At 38.1% G+C, this 24,565-nt stretch overlaps 2 protein-coding genes across 3 annotated transcripts in view; one reads left to right on the top strand and one right to left on the bottom strand.

Annotated features, from left to right (window-relative positions):
- Window positions 1-23,098, top strand: LOC120610956 (olfactory receptor 1J2). Its single transcript, XM_039873292.1, has 2 exons — window positions 1-489; window positions 22,148-23,098. The coding sequence occupies exons 1-2, from the start codon at window positions 1-3 to the stop codon at window positions 23,096-23,098; spliced, it is 1,440 nt and encodes a 479-aa protein (XP_039729226.1).
- LOC120610957 (olfactory receptor 1J1) overlaps window positions 13,146-24,565 on the bottom strand; it is a 149,093-nt gene continuing 137,673 nt past the window's right edge. Inside the window, exon 3 of one of the 2 annotated variants that reach the window (XM_039873294.1) lies at window positions 13,146-14,110. In XM_039873294.1, the coding sequence (XP_039729228.1) occupies window positions 13,146-14,087 (942 nt within the window). In that variant the 5' untranslated portion in view covers window positions 14,088-14,110. The remainder of the gene's footprint in view (window positions 14,111-24,565) is intronic. The other variant, XM_039873293.1, reaches the window with a different exon arrangement.

Genomic DNA, 24,565 nt, shown 5'->3' with positions numbered 1-24,565 from the left:
ATGAGGAGGGAGAACCAGAGCAGCGTGTCCAGCTTCCTCCTCCTGGGGCTCCCCATCCGGCCGGAGCAGCAGGGCGTGTTCTTCGCCCTGTTCCTGGGCATGTACCTGACCACGGTGCTGGGGAACCTGCTCATCATCCTGCTCATCAGGCTGGACTCTCGCCTCCACACGCCCATGTACTTCTTCCTCAGCCACTTGGCCTTCACTGATGTCTCCTTTTCATCTGTCACCGTCCCAAAGATGTTGAGGGACATGCACTCTAAGGACAAATTCATCCCCTATGCAGGGTGCATTTTACAGATGTATTTTTTCATAGTTTTTGGCTGTCTTGATAGTCTCCTTCTTGCAGTGATGGCATATGACAGGTATGTGGCCATCTGTCACCCTCTACACTATACCACCATTATGAGAGAGGGGCTGTGTGTGCTGCTGGTGGCTGGTTCCTGGCTTGTCTCCTGTGGCAGTGCTCTCGTGCACACTCTCTTCCTGGCCCAGCTGTCATTCTGTGCTAACAATGTCATTCCCCATTTCTTCTGTAGTCTTCCCGTCCTCCTCAAGCTGTCCTGCTCAAATACCTCTCTCAATGAGCTGGTCATATTCATTGTAGGGGCTCTGGTTGTCATTTTTCCATTTATTGCCATCGTTGTCTCTTATGGTCGTATTGGCACTTCTATCCTGAGAGTCCCCTCTACCACAGCGCTCCACAAAGCCTTGTCCACATGTGGCTCCCACCTCTCTGTGGTGTCTCTCTTCTATGGAACAATTATAGTACTGCACTATTCCTCTTCATTAAGTGATTCCAATGACAAATCTATGACTGCCTCTCTGATGTATACTGTGGTGACCCCTATGTTAAACCCCTTTATTTACAGCCTAAGGAACAGAGATATGAAAGGAGCCATGGGAAAACTTCTCAGAAGGAAGATCTTTTTCTCCAAGTGACAGTCCCCTACTTATGTTCTTATCCACGGACCCCATCAGAGAGATCTCCTTGAAAAATGTGTAGTTAGGTGACCAACCTTGTTTCTTGCTCTCTACAAACTCTTAACTTTGAGTGGTGAACATGCAATGCAATATACATAGGATGTATTATTGAATTGTACACTTGAATCCTATTTGATTTTATTAACCAACGTTACCTCAATGATTTCAATAAAAAAGAATAATCTCTTCTGTTTTTGGTCTCCTATATTTCCTGAGATTAGAAGTGTGAAATATAATTACAAAAGGTACCTTCTCACTCTTCAAATTCTTGACTCCCGGGTTGAAGATTGGAACTGTCAAATGTGTTGTGAGATGCTAATTTTAAAATAAAAAGTATTTGATACCTTATTTGAGTTAGTTTTAATGTCTATAAAACTGAGTTGCTTTAGAAATTAAGGTGTCACAAAATAGTTGCATAAAAATTAATGATAATCTATTGTTTAGTTTATTTTTCCTAGAGCTATAAAAACATGGTATAGTTCCTAGTTTTCAGAGCAAGAAGGTTCAAAATGTTTGTCTTTCTAATGAGGTAGATGATTAATAAAGTGTTCTCTTATGGCTTCCTAAAACCTAAACGAAATGCAAAGCTTTCGATATTGCTAATTAATTTTACTATGCTCTTGATGAAAAGAGCCCAAGAGGAATTCATAGGGCAATTACTGTTATGAACAAATTTCCCGGTTATAAATCTTTTTCCCCTAAAGGACATTTCTTAGTGGAATGGTCTATATTCTTCTTTCTTCTAGTTTGGAAAAATGAGGATTATTTCTTGCTGCTCAAACTGAGACAATACATTTCTTGTTAAAGTAAAAATAAATGTAAGCGTAGGATTAAACACTCATTAAATAAATTTATATTTCATACCTACCATGTGCCAGGTACTTTTCTATACAAATGAGTCAAAATTTCTACCTTTGAGAAGCTTACATTATAGAGGAGAGACACTGTCAATAAAAAAATACAGATATAATGTACATTGTATAAGATAATGAGTGTTATATTATGAATGACAACACAAAGCAATATATAGATTTAATGCAATCCCCATCTAAATACCAATGGCATTTTTTAAAGAAATAGAACAAGGGAGACTGGGCAAAATGGTGTAGATCATAGAGGCTTTGTACATCTCCTCTTGTGACCACACCAAAATTGTGACAGAAACATGGAGCAAACAGCAAGCAGAGTCACCTGGGATCTAGATGAACAGAAATCCTACAACTAGGGAGAGAAATAAGAAATCACCCTGCAGTGGCAGGAGGTAGGAGGGGGCAAAGACGTGAGGCTAGCTGTTCCTGAATGGCTGAGTGGGACAGAGGCTACGACAGCTGCAGATGCTCCTTTTAAAGGGGCCATGTCCTCCAACTTGACTTTCGCAGTGAAGGACTCACTTGCTCTGAGCACCAGCTGCTCAGAGGGCATCAGGGACTTAGAGGGAGACACTGAGTTGTTTGAGCGAGAGCAGGAGGCAAGGCTCTCTCTGGGGCAGAAGTGCTGGTGGTATCCATTGTCCCTCTGTTGAGCCCTCCCCACTCCTAGTGTGCAGACAAGAGCCACCATAGCTGAGATGTCATCAAACTGGATAACAGAGATTGCTCCACCCAGAGGATTCACTGAAACTCTGCCTCTCTCAACTCGTGGCCCTACCTAAGCCACGTCCAGTTGTGTCCTTGGCAAGTCCAGTGCTCCTTGTGGAGCAGCTCCAAAACCTGCTATTGTGGCAGCTGGCCTTGGTTTCTGGCGTGGCCCCTTGAGGCAACTATAAGCATAGCATCTGTGGATTGCTTGCTGAATCTTACCAGGTGGCCCTGGAGGGGCATAGGCTGGGGCTAAATTTGGCCTGCAGCTGGACCCCTCTCAAGACTGTGCCACTGGACACCTACTACACAAAGCCACACTAATAAGACTGGGAGACATGGAAAGGCAGCCAAATATGAAGACAGAGAAACAGGTCCCATATGAAAGAAGAGAACAGTGCTCCAGGAAAAATGGAGGCAAGCAATCTAATAGATTCAGAATCCAAAACACTGGTTATAAGGATGCTCAATGAACTTAGAGAAAGTGTAGATGAACTCAGTGAGAACTGAAGGAGGTAAAAAACATACAAATGGAAATAGAAATTATAAAAGGGAACCAGTCAGAAATAAAGAACACATTATCTGACATGAAGAGTATATTAGAGGGAATCAACAGAGTGGATGAAGTGGAGGATCGAATCACCGATATAGAGAGTGGGGAAGCCAAGGTCACCCAATCAGATGGCAAGAAAAAAGAATCCAAAAATATGATAATAATTTAAGGAGCCTACGGGACAAAATTAAATGTAACAAAATTCGCATCATAAGGGTACCTGAAGAAGAGGGAGATCAAGAAGTTGAAAACCTATTTGAAGAAATAATGATGGAAAACTTCCCTAACCTGATGAAGGAAATAGACATACAACCCCATGAAGCTCAGAGAGTCCCAAAAAAGATGAACCCAAAGAGTCTCACACCAAGATACATCGTAATTAAAATGCCAAAGGTTAGATACAAAGAGAGAATCTTAAAATCGGCAAGAGAAAAGCAGTTTTGAGAAACAAAGCAGCTGGTTTCTCAAAAGACTTTGCAGAACAGAAGGGTTTGGCACAAAATATTCAAAGTGAGAGGAACCCAGGACCTACAACCAAGATTACTTTATCCAACAAAGCTATCATTTAGAGTAGAAAGACAAATAAAGAGCTTCCCAGACAAAAAGCAAAAAAGAAAAAAAGAAAAAAGAAAAAAGCTAAACGAGTTCACCAACACCAAACCAGTATTATAAGAAATGTTGGAAGGACTTCTTTAAGAAGAAGAAAACATGAATAAAGAATGGTAATAAATACATATCTATCAACAAGTACCTCAAATGGAAAAGAATTAAATGCTCCGGCCAAAAGATAGGGTGGCTGAATGGATAAGAAATCAAGACCCATACATATGCTGCCTACAAGAGACCTACTTCAGATTAAAAGACAGACACAGACTAAAAGTAAGGGGATAGAAAAAGATATTGCCTTGATAGACCTAGAAAGTATTGTTCTGAATGAAGTAAGTTAGATAGAGAAAGACAAATGCCATATGATTTCACATACCTGTGGAATCTAAAGAACAAAATAAACAATGACAATAACAAAAAATGGAAGCAAACTCATAGACACAGAGAATATTTAGAGGGATACTAGATGGGAGGCAGGTTCTGGGGGTCGGTGAAAAAAGGGCGAAGGGTTTAAGAAATGCAAATGAATAGTTACAACATAGTCATGGAGCTGTAAAGTGTAGCATAAGGAAAATAGTCAACGATGTAATAAATATATAAGGGGAAAGAAGGGTACTAGATTTAGTGGGATGATCACTGTGAGTTATATAGATCTCTAATCACTATGCTGTACAACTGAAATTAATATATTCTTGTGTGCTGACTATAAATGAAAAAAGCTCATTGAACTGTACATTGTAAATACGAGCAACTAATTGTCTATTGTATTTCAATAAAGCTGAAAAAAAAAGAAATGGAACAAAAAAATCATCAAGTTTGTATGGAATCACAAAAGATCCTGAAGAACCAAAGCAAAAAAAGAACAAGGCCAGAGGGATCACACTGCCTGACTTCAAATATACTACAAAGTGACAATAATCAAAACAGCATGGTATTGGCAGAAAAACAGACACACAGACCAATGGAACAGAATCGAGAGCCCAGAACAGAAATAAACCCACATATATATGGGCAAATAATTTTTGACAAAGCAGCCAAAAACATACAACGGAGAAAAGAAAGCCTCTTCAATAAATGATGCTGGGAAAATTGGAGAGCCACATATAAAAGAATGAAACTGGACCATACATTAAAATGAAATCAAATGGATCAAAGACCTAAATATAAGACCTGAATCACTAAATTGCATAGAAGAAAACACAGGTACTAAACTCATGGACCTTGGTTTTAGAGAGGATTATATGAATTTGACCTCAAAAGCAAGAAAAATAAAAGTAAAAATAAATAAATGGGACTATATCAAACTAAAAAGCTTCTGCACAGCAAAAGAAACCATCAAGACAAAGAGAAAACCATCCGAATGGGAGAGGATATTTGCAAACAACACTTCCGATGAGGGCCTAATATCTAAAATATACAAAGAACCCATACAATTCAAGAATAAAAAAATAAACAATCCAATCAAAAAATAGGCAGAAGACCTGAATAGACATTTCTCTCAAGAAGATATACGAATAGCCAATAGTCATATGAGAAGAGGCTCAACTTTCCCTTAAGAGGCTCTTAGGAAAATACAAATCAAAACCACAATGAGATACCATCTTCCACCTGTTAGATGGGCTATCATCAACAGGACAAATAACAACAAGTGTTGGAGAGGTTGTGGGGGAAAAGGAATCCTCATACATTGCTGGTGGGAATGTAAATTGCTACAGTCACTATGGAAAAAAGTATAAAGGTTTTTCAAAAATTAACAATAGAATTACCATCTGATCCAGTAATCTCCCTTCTGAGTGTCTACTCCCAAAATTTGAAAACACTTATCTGTAAAGATATATGCACCTTGATGTTTATTACTGCACTATTAATGGCGGCAAAGACATGGAAACAACTAAAGTGTCCTTTGATAGATGATTGGCTAAAGAAGGTGTGGTACATATATACAATGGAATATTACTCAGCCATAAGAAAAGATGAAATACTGCCATTTACAACAACATAGATGGATCTTGAAATAATCATGCTAAGTGAAAATAGCTGAGACAGGAAAAGTTCAGTACCATATGATTTCACTTGTATGTGAGACATAAAACTGAAAGCAACAAATGAACATGACAAATAGAGACTCATGGACACGGTCGACAGTTTACGGATTACCAGAGGGAATGGTTACCAGAGGAGGATAAGGGTAAAGGGGGTCAAATATATGGTGACCGAAGGAGATTTAACTTTGGGTGTGAACATACGATGCAATATACATATGATGTATTATTGAATTGTACACTTGAAACCTATGTAATTTTATTAACCAACGTCATCCCAATAAATTTAATTCAAACAACAACAACAACAACACAAGCAGGGTGAATGGGGAAAGGCACTGTAATTTTAAGTAGTCTAGTGGTTAGGGTAAGTTTCCACAAGAAGGAGAGATTTAAGAAAAAAGCTTAAAGAGAACAGGGAAAGAAGTTATTTGTTTTTATCAGAGGGAAAGAACATTCCAGACAGGGGGAGTAGAAACTGCAGAAGGTCTGAGATGGGAGAGTGCTTGACATGTGAGGGAAACAGAAAAGAGGCTAGACTGACTATCAGAAAGTGAACAGTGTATTGGAAGAATTGGCAGAAGATAAAGATCAGAGATAAGATATTTGTTTGTGTAAGGCTTTGTAAGACTTTTATAAGGTTTCTATTTAACTATAAGTGATTTGAACAACCAATAGAAAGTCATCAGCAGAAAGGTAACTTGATATGTCTTAAATTTTAAAAGTATCTTGGCTCCTTTATTGAGAATAGACTGAAAGAAAGAAAGTGTGAAAGTAGGAAGACCAATTTATAAGGCTACTGGAATAATATATACAAGAGATTTAGTTCTCTCGTGTCAGCATGATAGCATTAGAGACCATGACAAATGAATGAACTCTGAGCAATCTAACAAGTCTCAATGAATTTAAAGGTACCCCAATCACTCAAAGAGTATTCTCTAACCACAAGTAATTCAATTAGAAATCAATAACAAAAAGATATCTGAAAACTCTCCAAATATTTGGAAATTCAGTAATACATTTCAAAATAACCCATGGATTGTAAAAGAAATAAAAAGTGAAAATATAAAGCATTTAATGGAATTCAAATAAAAACAAAACATATTAAATATGTGAGATGCAGCTAAAGCAATGGATAAAGGGAAATTTATAGCGATAAACATGTTAGAGAAAAAGCATGACTTCAGTATCCACCGTAAGAGAAAGAAAACCAAGTTAAACACAAAGTAAGCAGAAGAAACAATAAAGACAGGACAGAATTAATAAAATAGAAAACAGAAAAACAATAGAAAGATTTAATTAAACCAAAAATGGGTTCTTTTAGAACAATCAAATCTATAAGCCTTTAGCCAGGCTAATTTGGAAAGATAAGAGAGAAGATATAAATTACTGCTATTAAGACTAAAAGATGACATCACCACAGATTCTACAGAGAAATATCTACTGATATTAAAAGAAAAATAAGAGCTGTTATAAATTCTATGTCAATAAATTTGATGACTTGAATGAAACGAATTCTTTGAAGAGCAAAAAGAAGTTCCAAAGCTCATGCAAGAATGTACAAGAAATTATACATTAAAGAAATTAAATTTGTAGTTTAATATCATTCCATAAAGAAAAGTACAGTCACAGACGGCCTTAGGTGTGAATTCCACCAAATATTTAAGGAAGAGATAATACCAGTTCCCCACAAGCTCTTATAGAATGTCGAAGAGGAAGGAATTTCCCAACCTATTCTCTGAGGCCAGCATTAAACCTGGTATCAAATCCATAAACATGTAATACAAGAAAAGAACACTAATATCTCCTGTTAACATTGGTGCAAAAAATAATTACCAAAATTTTATCAAATCAGATCCGACAATATATAAAAAGGCTAAACCATCATGATCTAATGGGTTTCATTGCAACAATGTGTTTGGCTTAACATTAAAAATCAATAATTGTAATTCACCATTTTAATAGACTAAGGAAGAAGATCCATATTGTCATCTCAATATATGAAGAAAAAATGTTTGATAAAATTTAACAACCATTCTTGATTTAAAAAATCTCAGACACCTCAGGAATAGAGAAAACTTTCTTAAACAAGTAAAAGGTATCTATGAAAAATCTAAAGCTAATATCAGACTTACCAGTGGAAGACTGAATACTAGAGGTCAGGAACAGAATAAGGATCTCAGTTGCACCAATTCAATTCAAAATTGTGCTGTAACAGTGTCTGTAGTTAATAACACTGTATTAGATACTTAAAATTTTGCTAAGAAGGTAGATCTTATGTTAAATGTTCTGCTGTAGACTGAATGTTTGTGTTCAAATGTTAAAATTCTAACCCCCAACATGATGGCGTTAGGACAGCAATGTTTTAAGTGATGGGAGAGAAGAATTGGGAATATTCTGTTATAAGGTACCTTACCAGTTATTTGAAAGTGGACTTAGATTAGTTGTAAACTTTAGGGCAATGAAAAATTTTTTCAAGAAGTATAATGGATATGCTAAGAGAAGAGGATATAGAATCATGTAAAATATTCAATTAAAATCAGAGAAGGCAGAAGAAGGGGAAGATAGAAACAAAGAACAAGTACACCAAATAGAAAACAGTTACAAAATAGCGGACACTAATCATTCACCTACATCAATGATTGCTTTAAATGTCAATAAACTAAATGTACCAATTAAAAGATGGATACCATCAGAGTGGATAAAAAGACCCAACTGTGTGTGCTTCCAACAAACCGACTTAAATATAAAGACATGGATAAATTAAAAGTGTAGGAACAGACACAGAAAATTGAAGAAAATATTTACAAGTTACATATCTGACAAAGAGCTGACATCCAGAATATAAAATGAACCCTTAAAACTCAACAACATGCTTCCGTGGTGGTCTAGTGGCTAGGATTTGGCGTGCCCATAAAACTCAGTAACAACTGCAAAAAAAAACAAAACAAAACAAAACAAAACAACCACCCAATTCAAAAAATGGACAAAGGTCTTGAATAACATTTCTCCAAAGAAGATATACAAATGATCAATAAGCGCATAAGAAGATCCTCAATATCGTCAATTATTAGAGAAATGCAAATCAAAACCACGATGAGATACCATTTCACATCCATCAGGATGATTATGATCAAAAAACTAGACAACAACAGATGGCAAAAATGTGGAGAAATTGGAACCCTTGTGCACTGCTGGTGGGAATGCAAAATGGTACTGTGGAAAATATTATTGTGGTTCCCCAAAAATATTAAAAATAGAATTACCGTATTGTCCAGCATAATTGGAAAATCACTTTTAGGTATAGACACAAAAGAACTGAAAGCAGGAGTCAAAACAGATATTTGTACACTCATGTTCCTCACAGCATTATTTATAGTAGCCATGGGTGGAAGCAACCCAAGTATCCATCAATGGATGAATGAGTAAACAAAATACGCTATACATATACATGCAATGGAATATTTATTCAGCCTTATAAGGAATAAAATTCTGATACATGCTAAAACAGTGGTGAACCTGGAAGATATTATGCTAAGTGAAATAAGCCTACCCAAAACAATAAATATTGTACAATGCCACTTACATGAATCAAAAACTGAAGATTTCAGCCTAAAGTATAAACAGATGGTTTCAAAGGTGAATGAGTAGTAGCTGCAAATTTCAAAAATCACTGAAAAGCCCCAAAAGTCTCTGTATAGTGTAAGCCCTGACAGTTGGCTTTTCTTTTGGTAATGCAAGTGCCTGACTTATGTTTTGATTGGTGAGGCATCCAATTCAAAGACAGCTATCTCCAACAAACAGGTTGCCCGCCACAGGCAGATGGAGCCAGGACCCTCCTCACACTGAAGCTCTTTTGTTTTAGAAGTCTCGGTTGATTTCTATAACTGACCATTTGGGACACTTGTTTTTTTCTCTTCCCACACTTTAGATTCCTGTTCTTATGTTTTAACCCTTTTTCTGTTTAGAAAAAAAAAAAAAACTGCCAGCGTTCATTTAACATCACATGTAGGAATGCTACATTTTCTAGGATTTAATATTTTCGGTGACTGAATGCTATAAATAGAATGCCATTTGTTTTCAAAGATTATCAGTATACTAGAGCGATGTGAAAATAATAATAAAAGTGAGATATTTTATGGAGAACTTTGGGGGTAAGGTTAGGACTGTAATTCACAAGTTATCTTGGAGTAAATGCTGCAGCTACAAGCGCCACTGGTGAGTATTCTCAGGGCTAATGGAAAATGGGTTAAATCGCCAATAAAGCGTGAGCCAATGAAACCCTAGGCCCTCACCCTAGAACCCAATAAAAGCGGAACCTCAAGGCCATGCACTCTCTTGCTCTCTATCCTCAACCTCTCTGTGTGGTCCCACATGTGCCATGTACATTCCAGGACCTCAGGAATAAACCTTGTTTTCCTAAAGGTTCCTGATGGTTATTGCTGAGGGTGTCTTACAATCATAATAAGGACCGCAAGGGCTGGGTCCAGCCACGATATTGTTTTGTGTAGGCTGAGAGAGCACAAAACACTCAGTTTGAAGCACTAATGCAGGTGGTGCTTAGGAGCTCAATGGAAAACTTCTGTGAATCTCACATCTGCTTATGTATCTGACTAGAATGACCTCCAGAGAGTAACGGTTTCTCCTCTTCTGCCTGCTAAATCTTTCATGAGTTCCTTCCATTGGAAAGCACTGAACATAAACAATACAGGAAAGAAAAATCTGGAAAGCGTAGTTTCTAGCCTTACCACTGCAATGCAGGAGGAGCCTTAGATGTGGTGATGATGATGTGAAGTTAACAGCAAACAAATACAGGGCACAAGGACGAGAAAGGGAGACTGGCTAGGAGGCTGAGGGAGTGCCCATATGCAAGTTCCAGAAACAGCACAAGGGATGCATTGGACAAAGACATCCCACATGAGCCCACTTTAGGTCAGCTGACCTGCATCTGGCCACTGACGCATGAGTGAGACCAGCCAAGACCAGAGAAAAACTGCTATCTCAAGCTAGATGATCCAAGCTCCAAGTTAGACCAGCCAAGCCTCAACCAACCCTCAGGTTCATAAGTAACATAAATGCTTATTGTTGAATGTTGCTGTGTTTTGTAGTCATTTGTCATCCAGCATTTTTGTGGCAAGAGCTAACTGATACATAGAGGTATGAAAAAGCCCAACATCAATGGAGTGGGAAAGTATACTCTTACCGTGGAAGTGAAGAGGAAGAAATAAACCTTTTTTAGAAACAATAGCCCAATACACCAACCTTAACAAGAACTATTCAGGAGATGTAATTTTTTTCCTACAATTATTTCAAAATTTATTTAGTTGAGGATTTGTCTTTCCCCTCTGCTGTAAAAACTCTTAAGGAACCCATAAATTCTCTTCTAATCCTTAGGTATTAGAATGGGTAATGATTACCTTCCATCACAATCTCCATTTAATTTCCTTTACCCTCATTGGATCTGGCTGCAAGCAAGAATATGAGATCCAGAAAGGAGTCATATGGTATATTATCTCTTTTTTCCCTAATTTTTCTGGTCTAGTTGCATTTACTGAACCCATCCTAGTGGGGACAGAGCATGGGAAGAAGAATAAGTAAAAGGTGACAATACTATGGGCCTTTAGTTGCTTCCATATTAAAGAGGTTTTGACTTCTCTTGACCTGGATGATGGTTAAAACTAACTTGTTCTGTTGTCATTTCCAGGCCAAGAGATATCGAGAGACTTCCAGACTACCTTCCCACACATTCTTATGATATAACTAAAGTGTATTTTCTTCTCTTGAATGTTTCCCCTCATTGTCCTTGGCTTGGGGATGGTGCCTTCCTTACAGATCTCTTATTCTCTCTTGAAATCCACTAGATTGTCTAATAGATCTTCTTGGGAGGGATTGAAAATGGTTTCATATCAGTTCTTTCTCACACAATCCACCTGTGGTCCATAGGAAACACTTTTGCTTTTATTGTCCCACCATGAAAATAAGTAAGAGTATTTCCCAAACATAATTCATTCTCATTCTCATTCTCTCTCTACCCCCTCTTTCCCCTCCCATTTTATTTTTCTTATTGTACTCTCTCTCTCTCATAAAAGCAGGGGCCATACATTGAACTCTCTGAATGGTTTTGTTAAGGCTTCTCTCACTACACTTTAAGTGAGGAGGAAATCACCCCCCACCCCACCGCAAAGGGCAGATTTGGGACTCACTGCACAGCTTTCTCCAAAAGAAGCATCTTTACAAGAACCTCTCATCTCCAGCTCTTGGCACTTTTTAGATCCACATCTAGGTTGAAACGCTCAAGAGCTGTGTAATTGATTATTGGTCATTTCTTATAAACATCTTCATTTTGTGTCTCATAACTCACTTTGATATCTGGTGTCTATCAAATCTGGGTGCCTTGGTTGAAACTTTCAGTTTAACATCTTGACGCATGCTGCTCCCTTTGCCTGTGATCATCAGGACAAGACAGAACTTGGTGTGTCTGGATAATTCTAATTTGTTAAATCTCAGGTAAATCATCGCCTTCCCTGGGAAGTTCTCTATGTATCCTTTGCCACTAGGCTGAACTAATTCCTCCTCTGCATGCAGCATTTCATATAAACAATTCCAGTTCTTGGCTGAATTGCTCTCGAGTCAGAGAGCCAAGATTCAAGTCTTTCTTTCACTCAATGCAATCCTAAAGTGTTCTTCACTTCTTTGAGCCTGAGTTTTCCTAACATATCTCTTAGGATTTTTCCTAACATATCTCTTAGGGTTGTTTTCCTAACCTATCTCTTAGGAGCCAGGTAGATGAACTGGATGCATATAAAGCTCTTCGACTGGTACCTGAGATAATAAAGGTGACATTTATTTTGTTGCTGAATAGCTGTGTGTGCTTGGGGAAAAAAGAAGCGTGAGCTGTATTCCTGAAGAGCAAGAAATGCAGTGTGTTAATTATTATGTAAGGAGAATAAAATTTAATATGTTCTTCCTGAAAGTTCTAGAAGGGCTCAGAGTCCCTGGATGCCTGGGTGCCTGGGAAAGGAGGAACCATGTTGTCACCAAAATGGAAAATTCCTTAAAAATAGAGATGTGAAAGGTGAAACACATTTTACGACTTTAGAATTGGGAGGAAGGGCCAGCCCCAACAGCTTCCATTTCATGATACCAGCCAAAGTGACATGGCATTCTCAAAATATTTTCAACTGCTGTTATGCAAGAAAAAGGTAAATTAAGTCCCATAAAGCATATCCTGTTTTACTATTCCCCCAACAGGCGCAAGAATAATGTCAGCAAAGGTTTGTGAGTGACAGCTGTGGAAAGAAGACAAGTGAGCTCTTTTTTCAGTAATTTGTATATTTATGTTATTAAAGAAATAAAATCATTTAGTGTTTTAAAAAGAAAGTATCAGTTGGAAGAATATGTTTTCTTACTCAAGAGTTTTCTTAAGGCTCCTTTCATGTCTTTATTTCTCAGGCTATAAATGAAGGGGTTCAGCATGGGAGTGACCACTGTGTACAACAATGAAGCAACTATGTCATTGTCATTGGTGTTGTTGGATGAAGGAAGAAAATATAGAACAATAATTGTCCCATAGTAGAGAGTCACTACTGAGAGATGGGATCCACAAGTGGACAAGGCTTTATAGATGCCCTTGGTAGAGGGAACCCGGAGGATGGTGGCCCCAATATGGCCATAAGAAACCAGGATGCATAAGAATGGAAGCATAATGGCTATTAATCCCACAGTAAAGATGATCAGTTGGTTGAGGGAAGTGTCTGAGCAGGACAATTTGAGCAGGGCAGCAAGGTCACAGAAGAAGTGGGGGATAGTGTTGTCAGCACAGAAGGACAGCTGGGCTAGGAGGAGAGTATGCAAAAGAGCACAAGCACAAGCAATGACCCAGGACCCAGCCACCAGCATAACACAAACGCTCTGACTCATGATGGTAGTATACTGCAGAGGGTGACAGATGGCCACATACCTGTCATAGGCCATGGAAGTGATCAAGAAACTGTCTAAATCAGCAAAGACTATGAAAAAATATGTCTGGGAAATGCAGCCTTCAAAGGGGATGGATAGGTGCTGGGTTTTCATGTTTATCAGCATCTTTGGGACAGTGACAGATGAGAAAGTGACATCAGTGAAGGCCAAGTGGCTGAGGAAGAAGTACATGGGCGTGTGGAGGCGAGAGTCCAGCCTGATGAGCAGGATGATGAGCAGGTTCCCCAGCACTGTGGTCAGGTACATGCCCAGGAACAGGGCAAAGAACACGCCCTGCTGCTCCGGCAGGATGGGGAGCCCCAGGAGGAGGAACTCGGACACGCTGCTCTGGTTGTCAGGCCTCATACTGGTACAGCAGCTGGAGGGGACTGGTGGGAAAAGTTGAAGAGAAAAGGTGGAATGTCTTGGGATAAAAAAATGATAGTTGTGGCATAGCATAATAGAGATGTTCTTTGATTTGGGAAATCTTTTCATCCACATTTTCTTAATTTTGATGCATATTTTGTTGGATAAATGTAGAAAAAGTGTAGATTAGGATATACAGCCACTTTCTTTCTCAGTCTGGTCCCAGCCTCTGTAAATGACAATACTAATAGTTAATGTTTATTAAACATTGTCCTTATGCACTGTTCCATTAGCCTATAGGAAGTAACTGACTCAGCAGTGTCAAATACATGAGCTAGGTCAGTACTGTTATTATTTCCATGTTTCAGATGGGACAGCTGAGGCAGACAGTCTCACTGTCACAGCAGTGAGATGAGGAGAAGCTGGGATTTGGACTCAAGCATTTTGACTTCAGAGTTTGCTCTCCAAAAGCAAAACAAATTATCTGACATCAGAAATCTCATTGTCCTTCATAATTTTGTCTGTAATGATCTGTTTAATTCTGTATCTCCTGCTCGTCTACAGATCCCATGATTATTTCTAATTTGTTCATTGGTTATAGACCCAGAATCTATCACTGATAAATAATGCACACACAATAAAAATTTGTTGATCAAAGAAAAGATGTCATAGCCAATTAAATTCATCATGGTAGCCACTTTAGGAAACTCACATCAGGCCTTGTTCAAGACCCAGGTAAAGCCTAATAATCTTGAGCCCCAATACTATTTTGTTGCCACATGATATCTCATTTAAAGAAGTACAATCTAAAAGCTAAACATAATTTTAAAAAGGAATTCTAATCTTCTCACTGTCTCTAAAATAGCCTATAAGAGACATTTCCTAACCCAGATCATTAATTATCTATCTATCTATCTATCTATCTATCTATCTATCTATCTATCTATCTATTAAAAGGTAGGGATTCATTAAAATATATCAAAGCTTACTATAAGGCTATAATGATTACAACAAATAATGTATTTTTTACAAAGATAAACCAATAAACCAGTGGAGAAAAATAGCCTAGAAACAGACACATTTAAATGAGGACATGGCAATTGACAAAGTGTCATTATAAATCAGTAGAACAACTATAGAGGCTCTTCAATTAATGGTGCTGAGGCAGTTGTCTTTCCATGAGGGAAAAATAACACTATATCGCTACCTCAGATCATATATGAAAAAATCCCAGGTGCATTAAAAATCCTAAATGTGAGAAGCTAAATTTTAGAAACATTAGAAAAAATTTGTAGATTATGTTATGACCTTAGGATAGTAACACATTTCTTAATCAAGAGCCTCAAAGCACACAAAATAAATATAAATTCTGATAAACTTGATTACATTAAATAAATTTTCTTTATTAGAACCACTACCACTACTGCAACAAAATCACAAACCATGGATGGAAGAATATAAACTGCCCCAAATCAGCAAAAGATTAGAACTCAGGTTACATGCAGAGTTCTTGTGAATTAATAAGGACAAGACAAAAAGCTGAATCAATACGAGCTAGAAATTCACAGAAAACAAAGTCAAAATAGCCAATAAACATATTAAAAAGGGATCTACTTTCCAAGTGATAAGAAGATGCAAATTAAAACAAGATACCACTGATAAAATTTTAAAAATAAATACGAGAACACCATGCATTGACAAGCATGTGAAGAAATAAAACTCTCAGACATTGCTATTAGATATTTAAATTAGTTTATCTAATTTGAATGTCTTGTAAAGTTGAAGATTTATATTCTCTTTGATGTAGTAATTTTTCTCCATTTAAACAGTAGAAAAGTGCTCACGGTCTTCACAAGGAAAAAGACCACATTATTATTTGCGACTTTGCTTCTCATAGTGAAGAACTGAAACAGCTAATTCCCCAATAGTCAAGAAATGGGTATCCAGCATATTGGGGAATTAGCTGTTTCAGAGAGAGCCCTCTTACCAACACTCTCACTGAGATGGCGTGGCTGGGAGCCATTCATTTTGGGGGGCCAGGTTTGGGTGGCAGAACAAGGGCACTTACCTCCTCAGACGAAGTGAGAAGGGTGAGGGGTGGGGATTACAGGCAGAATGAAACAAGAGGCTACAGATACTGAGAGCAAATTTACTCTATTTCCAATTTGGATGAGATGGCAGCGATCGGGCTAGAAATAGTCACATTATTAATAAAATCTGATTTAACACCTAATTTGTACCACGTGCTTTTCAAATGCCATTCACTTCTTCCCACAGCCTTGCAACACAGGCATTCTGAACCTCACGTGAGCGATGTGAATAGAGAAGCTAGCTACTGAGTCCTCATGGGACTCAGTGGTGAAACTTGCCCAATGTTCTAGCGCTAGTATATGGTGAACTTGGGTTTTGTTCTAAGGTCCATCTGGCTTCAAAGACTAAATGATTCTCATGATATCGCATGATTTTATGAACTATATATCCTCAAGTAAGATAGTACTCGCGACCTAAGAGCTGTATAGAGTTTTAGGAAGTAAATCAAAAAGTTTGAGAATGAATGAAAATCTATGGTTTCAAGATAATTGCCTAGATGGTAATATCAATAATAATGACAACAATAATGACAACAATAACAATTATAAGAACTGTTCATTAATCACATATTTGTTGTATAATATAGACCAGCTGCTGTGGCATATACTTTATACTGTATCAGCCTAACAGGACCACAAAAAAGGCATTATTCTCATTTAACCATTTGGACACTAGGGCTTAGAGAGTATAATTTGCCTAAAATCATTCATCATAAAAATGATGGGTGGATCATTCAGTCCCAGATTTATCTGATTTTGAACCCATGTTTCTAACCACCATATTACATTGTCTCTAGGAGAGCATGATTTGACAAAAAGAAAAAAAAAGATCTGCTCCTCGCTGTAATTTTCCAAAAGCTTTTGGGACGGCTGTATTGTTTCAATACATAAACAGATGATTGGATGTGAATAGAGAAACTAGCTACTGAATTTACAAAGACAGCTGCTCATAAAGTGAATTTCTCGGGGATCCAGGACAAAAGCAGCTCAGACCCTGGTCGATGTTTTTGATGGATTACCTAGTTTCCATTAATAAGGAAAAGGTTAAGACAACTACAGTTCTCATGCATGGAAATAATATCATGTAGCCAATAAAATGAGTTTATGAAAAGCTTATGATACAATATTTGGAAGAACATAATATAAAATTACATATAGGCATGTTTACAATTATCTGCAAAAAATGCAGATCATTATTTCTTTTAAACTTGGATGGTTGTGCCTATAGCTTGGATGCAGGCCAGATAGTCAACAAAACTGTGAAAGAGATAACATTCTCCTAGAGAGGAAATACAAACTGTAAGGAATTATGATTATTATATCTACCTAAGCTATTCGAGATGACACAACAAAATTATATAAAGTTCCCAGCACAAATCTATGAGATTTTGTAGTAGACTACACACACACACACACACACACACACAAACACACACACTGCTGAATGGAATCTACAAGTACTGCCCTTACCTAGCTTGGGAGTGATAAATTCAAATACCGTCAGCTCCAGAGTGTGAACTAATATTTCATTTTCCCACTGAAAGGCTTAGAGTTGGGAAAGGGAGAAAAGTCGCAAACTCGACCCTGAAGTGGGAAGGAGGTATATTCTCTCTTTTAAACCAGATCCAGGCAACCACAAAGGTATTTCTTTTTGCCAGCCAGGCTGATAGCCCAGGAGACCAAGGCAACAAATTTCTGGTGAAGAACAATTTGAGAATAATTACCATGTTTCTCGTAACCATTCCCAGCAGAGATGTGCCTTTGCCAGAGACTAAAGGCAGTCAACTCCTTTGGGAATAAAGATGAAAATTTCTATTATTTAAAGATTTATTTATTTATAATGATTTTTCACAACTATGAGTTCATTTGACCTTTGCAATAGTTCTTGAGGTAGATGTATTTTTCCCATTTTTTGAATGCTGTTATGAAGGCGAGTGCTGAGTGCTCTGGGAGCACAGAGGAGGGGTATCAAACCCAAATTTAAGGGGTCAAGCAGGTAGGCTTGTAGGATGGTATACACAAGCAGACACCTAAGACAATCAAAACAAGTAAAAGGTAACATGGACAATGTAGAAGCAGAACGCCTGGAAGGAAGAAAAAGAGAGAAATACGAAAAGACCTGGAGAAGAGAAAGGATGAAAAATTTGGGAAATCATTATCAGGAAAATTAGAATGGAGAAGAGCTTCAGGACAAGGCCAGAGAAATTAGCAGGAATGAACCATGCAGAAACTTGGAAGCCATATTGAACGATTTGCACTTTATCCAAAAGTAAAAGGGAGACCCATCGAAGGATTTGATCAGAAGATTGACAGGGTCATATTAAAAACTCTCACTACAGGTGAAGAATAGATAATAAGCATGTGTTTGCAGTGAGTGGAGGGGATGTCGGCAGGGCAAAGATGGAGAGATAAATGCAAGACCAGAAGGAAGGGGACTAGTTAGGAAGTGGTTACAGTCGTTTAGGTAGGAGCTTATAGAAGTATGTCTGAGAGAGGTAATGGAGTTAGAGAGAACTATATGTATTTAAGTCTTCTTCAGAGTCAGAATCTAAAAGATGTGGTAATTTTGATATGAGCTAATTTTGGTAAGACCATAGATAATGAGGAAAATGAAGGAGCTAAAAATCTTCCTCTAAATTTATGTCTTGGGCAGCTGAGAGTATGGTTGTGCTATTTATTTACTAAGATAGGGGACCTAGAAGGAGAAACATATCTGAGAAGTTTTTAACACATTGAGTATAAGGTACCTATGGATTATTCATGAGAAGAAATTCAGGAGGCAGTTGTATATTTTTTTTGGATAGAAATGGAAATGCATGGACCATCAACATAGGTGAGAATGAGACTGCATGAAAAAATGAGATGAATAGGAAAAGTTCATGAGATGAATGAGAAAAGAAAACAAGAATGAAGAGGAGAGAAAAAAGGGGAGAGAGGAGGGAAAGAAAAGAGAGGGAAGGTCTGAGGACAGACCATAGAAAACACTGACAACTAAGGAAATGTCAGGGAAAGAGTGTCCTAAAAAAAAGACATCAAAGAACAACCAGAGTCATAGAAGGAAAATATGAAAATGTGGGGCCATGGGAGTTAAGGGCAGAGGAAGTTAAGTTTCAAAAACCATCCATTAAATTTAGCAATAACGAGGATTTGGGTAATATGACCAGTAGCAACGTCCATGAGTGGTGGGAACAGAATTTAGATTACAGTGGACTGAGGAATAAATCGGAACTAAGGAAGCACAGAAGGTGGCTAATTGAATCGATCCAGCATTGAAGCTTTGCTACATGGTTAGGGTGAAAGGTCATTGTGATCAAGACTCAGGCAAATTCGTAAGAGAGTGATAACCTATAAAATTCATCCTCTAGAGGTCATAGAATGAAGACAAAACAAATTTGGGGGGAAATGGACAGGATCAGAGACTGAATAGCTTTATGAGGCAAAAGATTCTGTATGATGGGTGGAATGGGAAAAGAGAGCAAAGAATCGAGTGTTTAAATTTAATACTTCATAGGTAAAGTATTTCCAGTCTTCACAATATGGTCATAAGAGATGGCAAAACCACAATGGAGATCAAGGTCATTGAACGTGAGATCCAAGAAAAAGTATATCACATTGTGTTATGGTTCATTCATGCACATGCTGATGGCACCCAACCTGATGGTAATTTGTTGAGGAGAAGTAAACTGATCCAGGTGCCGAAATCTGTAACAAAATAGGAGTAATTTGAGTTTGGCAATTGGTGGTATAGACTTTGACATATGTCAGTTCCCAGGGAATCCAGTGCCTATAGCCAATCTAGTTTATGGTCCACTTTGTGTTTGCTAAGCTGCTACTGGCCAATATTCTGGTAACTTTCTTCTTTGGCTTTTGTCTAGAATGCTACTGGCCTTCAATGGTTCTGAGTTGACAGTCTCCCAAGTTACATCAACTTGTGGCAGTGATACAGGGTCATCACAGCTAGAAAGAAGGTATGCAGATGGAAGCTTTGCTGTATCTACCAACCCTTAAACTCAGATATCAAAATGGGCAAATTAACACTCAAAGATGATTATCTCAACCTAATAAATACTTCTTTGTTTGTCCTACACATCTCACTCCTAAGAGTCACTAATGCTATAATAAATGATCATTTTCTTCAAAAGGTCAATTTCAAAGAACCTGAAGCTTTTCAATTTAAGAGTCAATTTTTCTGGATTGTGTGTGTCAACGTTTTCTCCTATTTGCAAGATTGTTTTTGTGTGTGTGGGGGGGTATTTTTGGCCTACTTTTCTCTCTTTTCTTCCTTCCTTCCTTCCTTCCTTCCTTCCTTCCTTCCTTCCTTCCCTCCCTCCCTTCTTCCCTTCTTTTCTTTCTTCCCTGAAAACTATTTTTATTTGATGTAATCAAACCTAAGTTTTTCAAGAAAGGAATAAAACCTCTGAAAAAAAAAAAAGGTGACTATCTCTGCCACTTTCCACTTTGTATTTCATAATGATCACCAGAGAGAAGAAACACAAAGTTATTCCCTTTAGGTTACCTGGTAGGTAGGTGCTCAGTAAGATCATTTTCAATGATCTTACAGATCTACCTAAATTCTTACAGGCCCTTCAGTCATCTGGCTTTCTAAGTGGACCTGGTTGGAGGCAGAAATTCTCTCTCTTTTTTTAACCTCTCTAGAGTTTATCCTCTACCAAAGGGTGATTAAGGCTGGGAAAGCAGAGTCTTGAGAGTCTTTCTCTGTGGGCTCATCATCTAAGTTTCCCAGTACAAACATCCCTCCCACAGGGCATGTTTTCTAAAGGAATCAAGGGGGAAATTGGGTAATTAATCCAAGTTTGATGGATGTCTTTAAGAGGAAATTACAAGTTCTACTCCCTACCCACTAGGGTTCTCTCCTTGGCTAGTTATGCTCTTCAATTCATGGATCTGGGACTGGTAGACAGAAGTGAGAGTCAGCTTGTAGCTTTTCTTTTTGATGCTCAGGAAATGTCTAGGACCTTGGAAGCTGATATGGAGGTCCTCTAAAGAGAACCTCCAGACACACTTACTCACCAAATACTGGATCACAAATGCAGGTAAAATCAGTATTATGAATGGAATAGATATTTTTTTCTCAGCACTATGTGTTTATATATGGGTATAGAAGAAGAAGAAGAAAGCTGACTTTGGCATAGAGGAGAAAAGAGACATGGAGTGATGGAGGAATGAAGATACAGAGGCAAAGAGAATGACATAGAAGGAAGGAGAAAATGAGAGAGAGAAAGATAAAGTGAAGAGGTAGACATGAAGAGAGAAAGAGGCAAAAGAAAAGTGATCCAAGAGATAAAGACAGAGGTACAAGGAAGCAGTCTTTCAGAGGGAACTTCCACTTGCTTTGAGTCCTAACATAGAAAACCAGATCCGGACAGCCCAGAACTTAAGTATTCCAAAACTGTGTAGGTGGTTAAGCCAGGACTGTCAGGAAGGCCTCTTACTCTTCCATAATATCTCGCAGTGGGGAGAATAAATTAACATAATTCAGAGTTTCTTAGGGATCTTCTACTGAACTGAAATAAATAAAAATGTATGTGTAGTGGTAAGTTTTCTTCAAGGAATATAATACTGTTCTTTGCATCCTTTCATTGGAAAAATTCAGCTCTCATCTGAAATTTAACAACGAGTATTGAAGTTGAGTCTTCTAAAGGTTGGTATGGCATGGTTGATGATTTGGAGTATTCACCACAGAGCATTCTTGGGGCAATAACATGGCTGAGACATCATATTTCATGGCCTGGTCCTCAGTGACACACATGCAAGAATTCTATTTTCTCAGCAAACCCAGAAAAGCTGGTTCTCATTAACATTCCCTCATTGACAACATATAAGAAACATATGAGAGACAGGTTAAGTTTCCCAGTTTCCTAAATAAAACACACATATTTTCATATGACTGCTAAAAATGATTATGTCAAAGTCCTTAAGTCTCAACCATTCTTCACCCCCAGGAGAGAGACAAGCGGCATGAGGAGGGAGAACCAGAGCAGTGTGTCCGGCTTCCTCCTCCTGGGGCTCCCCATCCGGCCGGAGCAGCAGGGCGTGTTCTTCGCCCTGTTCCTGGGCATGTACCTGACCACGGTGCTGGGGAACCTGCTCATCATCCTGCTCATCAGGCTGGACTCTCGCCTCCACACGCCCATGTACTTCTTCCTCAAACACTTGGCATTCACTGATGTCTCTTTTTCATCTGTCACCGTCCCAAAGATGTTGAGGGACATGCACACTAAGTACAAATCCATCCCTTATGCAGAGTGCATAGCACAGATGTATTTTTTCATATTTTTTACTGATCTGGACAGCTTCCTTATTACATCAATGGCCTATGACCGATATGTTGCCATCTGTCACCCTCTTCACTATACCACCATCATGAGGGAAGAGCTGTGTGCTTTACTAGTGGCTGTGTCCTGGATCCTATCCTGTGCCAGCTCCCTTTCCCACACCCTCCTCCTGACCCGGTTATCCTTCTGTGCTGCTAACACCATCCCCCATTTCTTCTGTGACCTTGGTGCCCTGCTCAAGTTAGCCTGCTCAGACATCTTTCTCAATGAGTTAGTCATGTTCACAGTAGGAGTGGTTGTGATCACCCTGCCATTTATATGTATCCTGGTATCTTATGGCTACATTGGGGCCACCATCCTGAGGGTCCCTTCAGCCAAGGGGATCTGCAAAGCATTGTCCACATGTGGGTCCCACCTCTCTGTAGTGACTCTGTATTATGGGGCAATATTTGGGCAGTACCTTTTCCCAACATTAAGCAATGTCATTGACAAGGACATCATTGTGGCTCTCATGTACACGGTGGTCACGCCCATGTTGAACCCCTTTATCTACAGCCTTAGGAACAAGGACATGAAAGAGGCCCTCGGGAAACTTTTCAGTAGAGTGACATTTTTCTCACAGTGATAATCTGTGACTTTCACTTAAATCAAAATCTCATTTTCATTGAATTCACAGATTTGATTTTCCATTCGAATATGTCTCAAAACTTTGACATCTCCTGAGAGAAATAGCCCTGAGATAAATGATGGCATGTTGGGTGTACATGGTAAATATTTGTTGTACATGGTAAATATTTGTTGACCAGAATTTCATTCTCTTATTACAATGCTCTCCTTTCTAAATAACATTTGGTTAGTATATGCTAAATTAACTTTATTACTTATTTCTGCAACTTGGTGGCATAAATGATATAATATACAGTTCGGTTAACCCTTATTTGAGGAGATTTTTGGAAATGATTATATTTTGGGATTATAATCTCAGGCTCTAACACACTCCAGAATCTAAAGAATTAGCTATATTTTTTCACTACACTCTCTTATGCAGACTAAATTGGTTTTCTTTTCATCTTTATGGGTCTATTGAGATCAGAGAATCCAAACTACTTATCACTTAAATAAGAAGAAATGTATTATTACTCTCTGCCTATGGTATAAAATGTTACAACAACTCTGAAGATGAAGGTCCCTGTAGGAGATCAAGGATGGCAAAGGATCTCCCCATTTTGCCAATGCCATGGCATTGATAGTGCTTAGCCTCATACATAATCATTAATGAAAGCATGCTTCATGCTGGCCTCCTTTGTAAACGCAACCAAATTATAGTGCATGCTTTCTGAAAATGCTATTGCTTTTCTACAAATGGCACTCTAGTTTGGGCACTGACTATCCTTCATGGACATTCTGTCCTCCCAAATGAAGAATGAGAGTAGAGTTTCTCAAACTTTAATGTGCACACAAATTCCTGGAGAGCTTGTTAAAACACTTATTCCTGGAATCTACCCCCACAAATTCTGATTCAGTAGTTTTGGAATGGGGTCCCTAAATTTGCACACACGATGCTCCCTCATGGTGCTGGTGCTGCAGATCTGTGAACTACGATTTGAAAAACATTAGTGTAAAGAATTAAATCATAGAGATCGTGGGATGCACATTATAACACCATACACGAATTCTAGAAGTGGGTAGAGTGAAATAAGAGAATGCTTAAATTATTTTAGTGATAGAGAAATCTGTGGTTCACGTTGATATTTTCAGATTAATTCTGGCTGTAGTAAATTTCTTTTTTTTCAATCTTTAATATCAGAGGTTTTTTCCTGAGCTATCAGATTTTCTTTACTCTTTCCTATATAATATAGATGTCAGATACTTCAGATCATGCTTTGCATCATCAAACCAGACTACAGGTTCAATGAAAATGAAGCAAAGCTTTGAAAAAATTACATCCTATGTCCATTATGGCTTCTTATTTCCATTGAGCCTTGTGGGATTTTGGCATGATTTGTAATTCTGGTAATGTCATTTGGAAACATATTTTAACTATTATTTCACACATGATGCACCATAAATGTAAATCTGCCATAAAGCACTG

The sequence above is a fragment of the Pteropus medius genome, unplaced genomic scaffold, assembly GCF_902729225.1.
Source record: "Pteropus medius unplaced genomic scaffold, Ma_sr-lr_union100, whole genome shotgun sequence".
Lineage (NCBI taxonomy): Eukaryota > Metazoa > Chordata > Mammalia > Chiroptera > Pteropodidae > Pteropus > Pteropus medius.
Note: the sequence above shows the minus strand (reverse complement) of the source record. Positions and strands in the feature narration are given on the sequence as shown.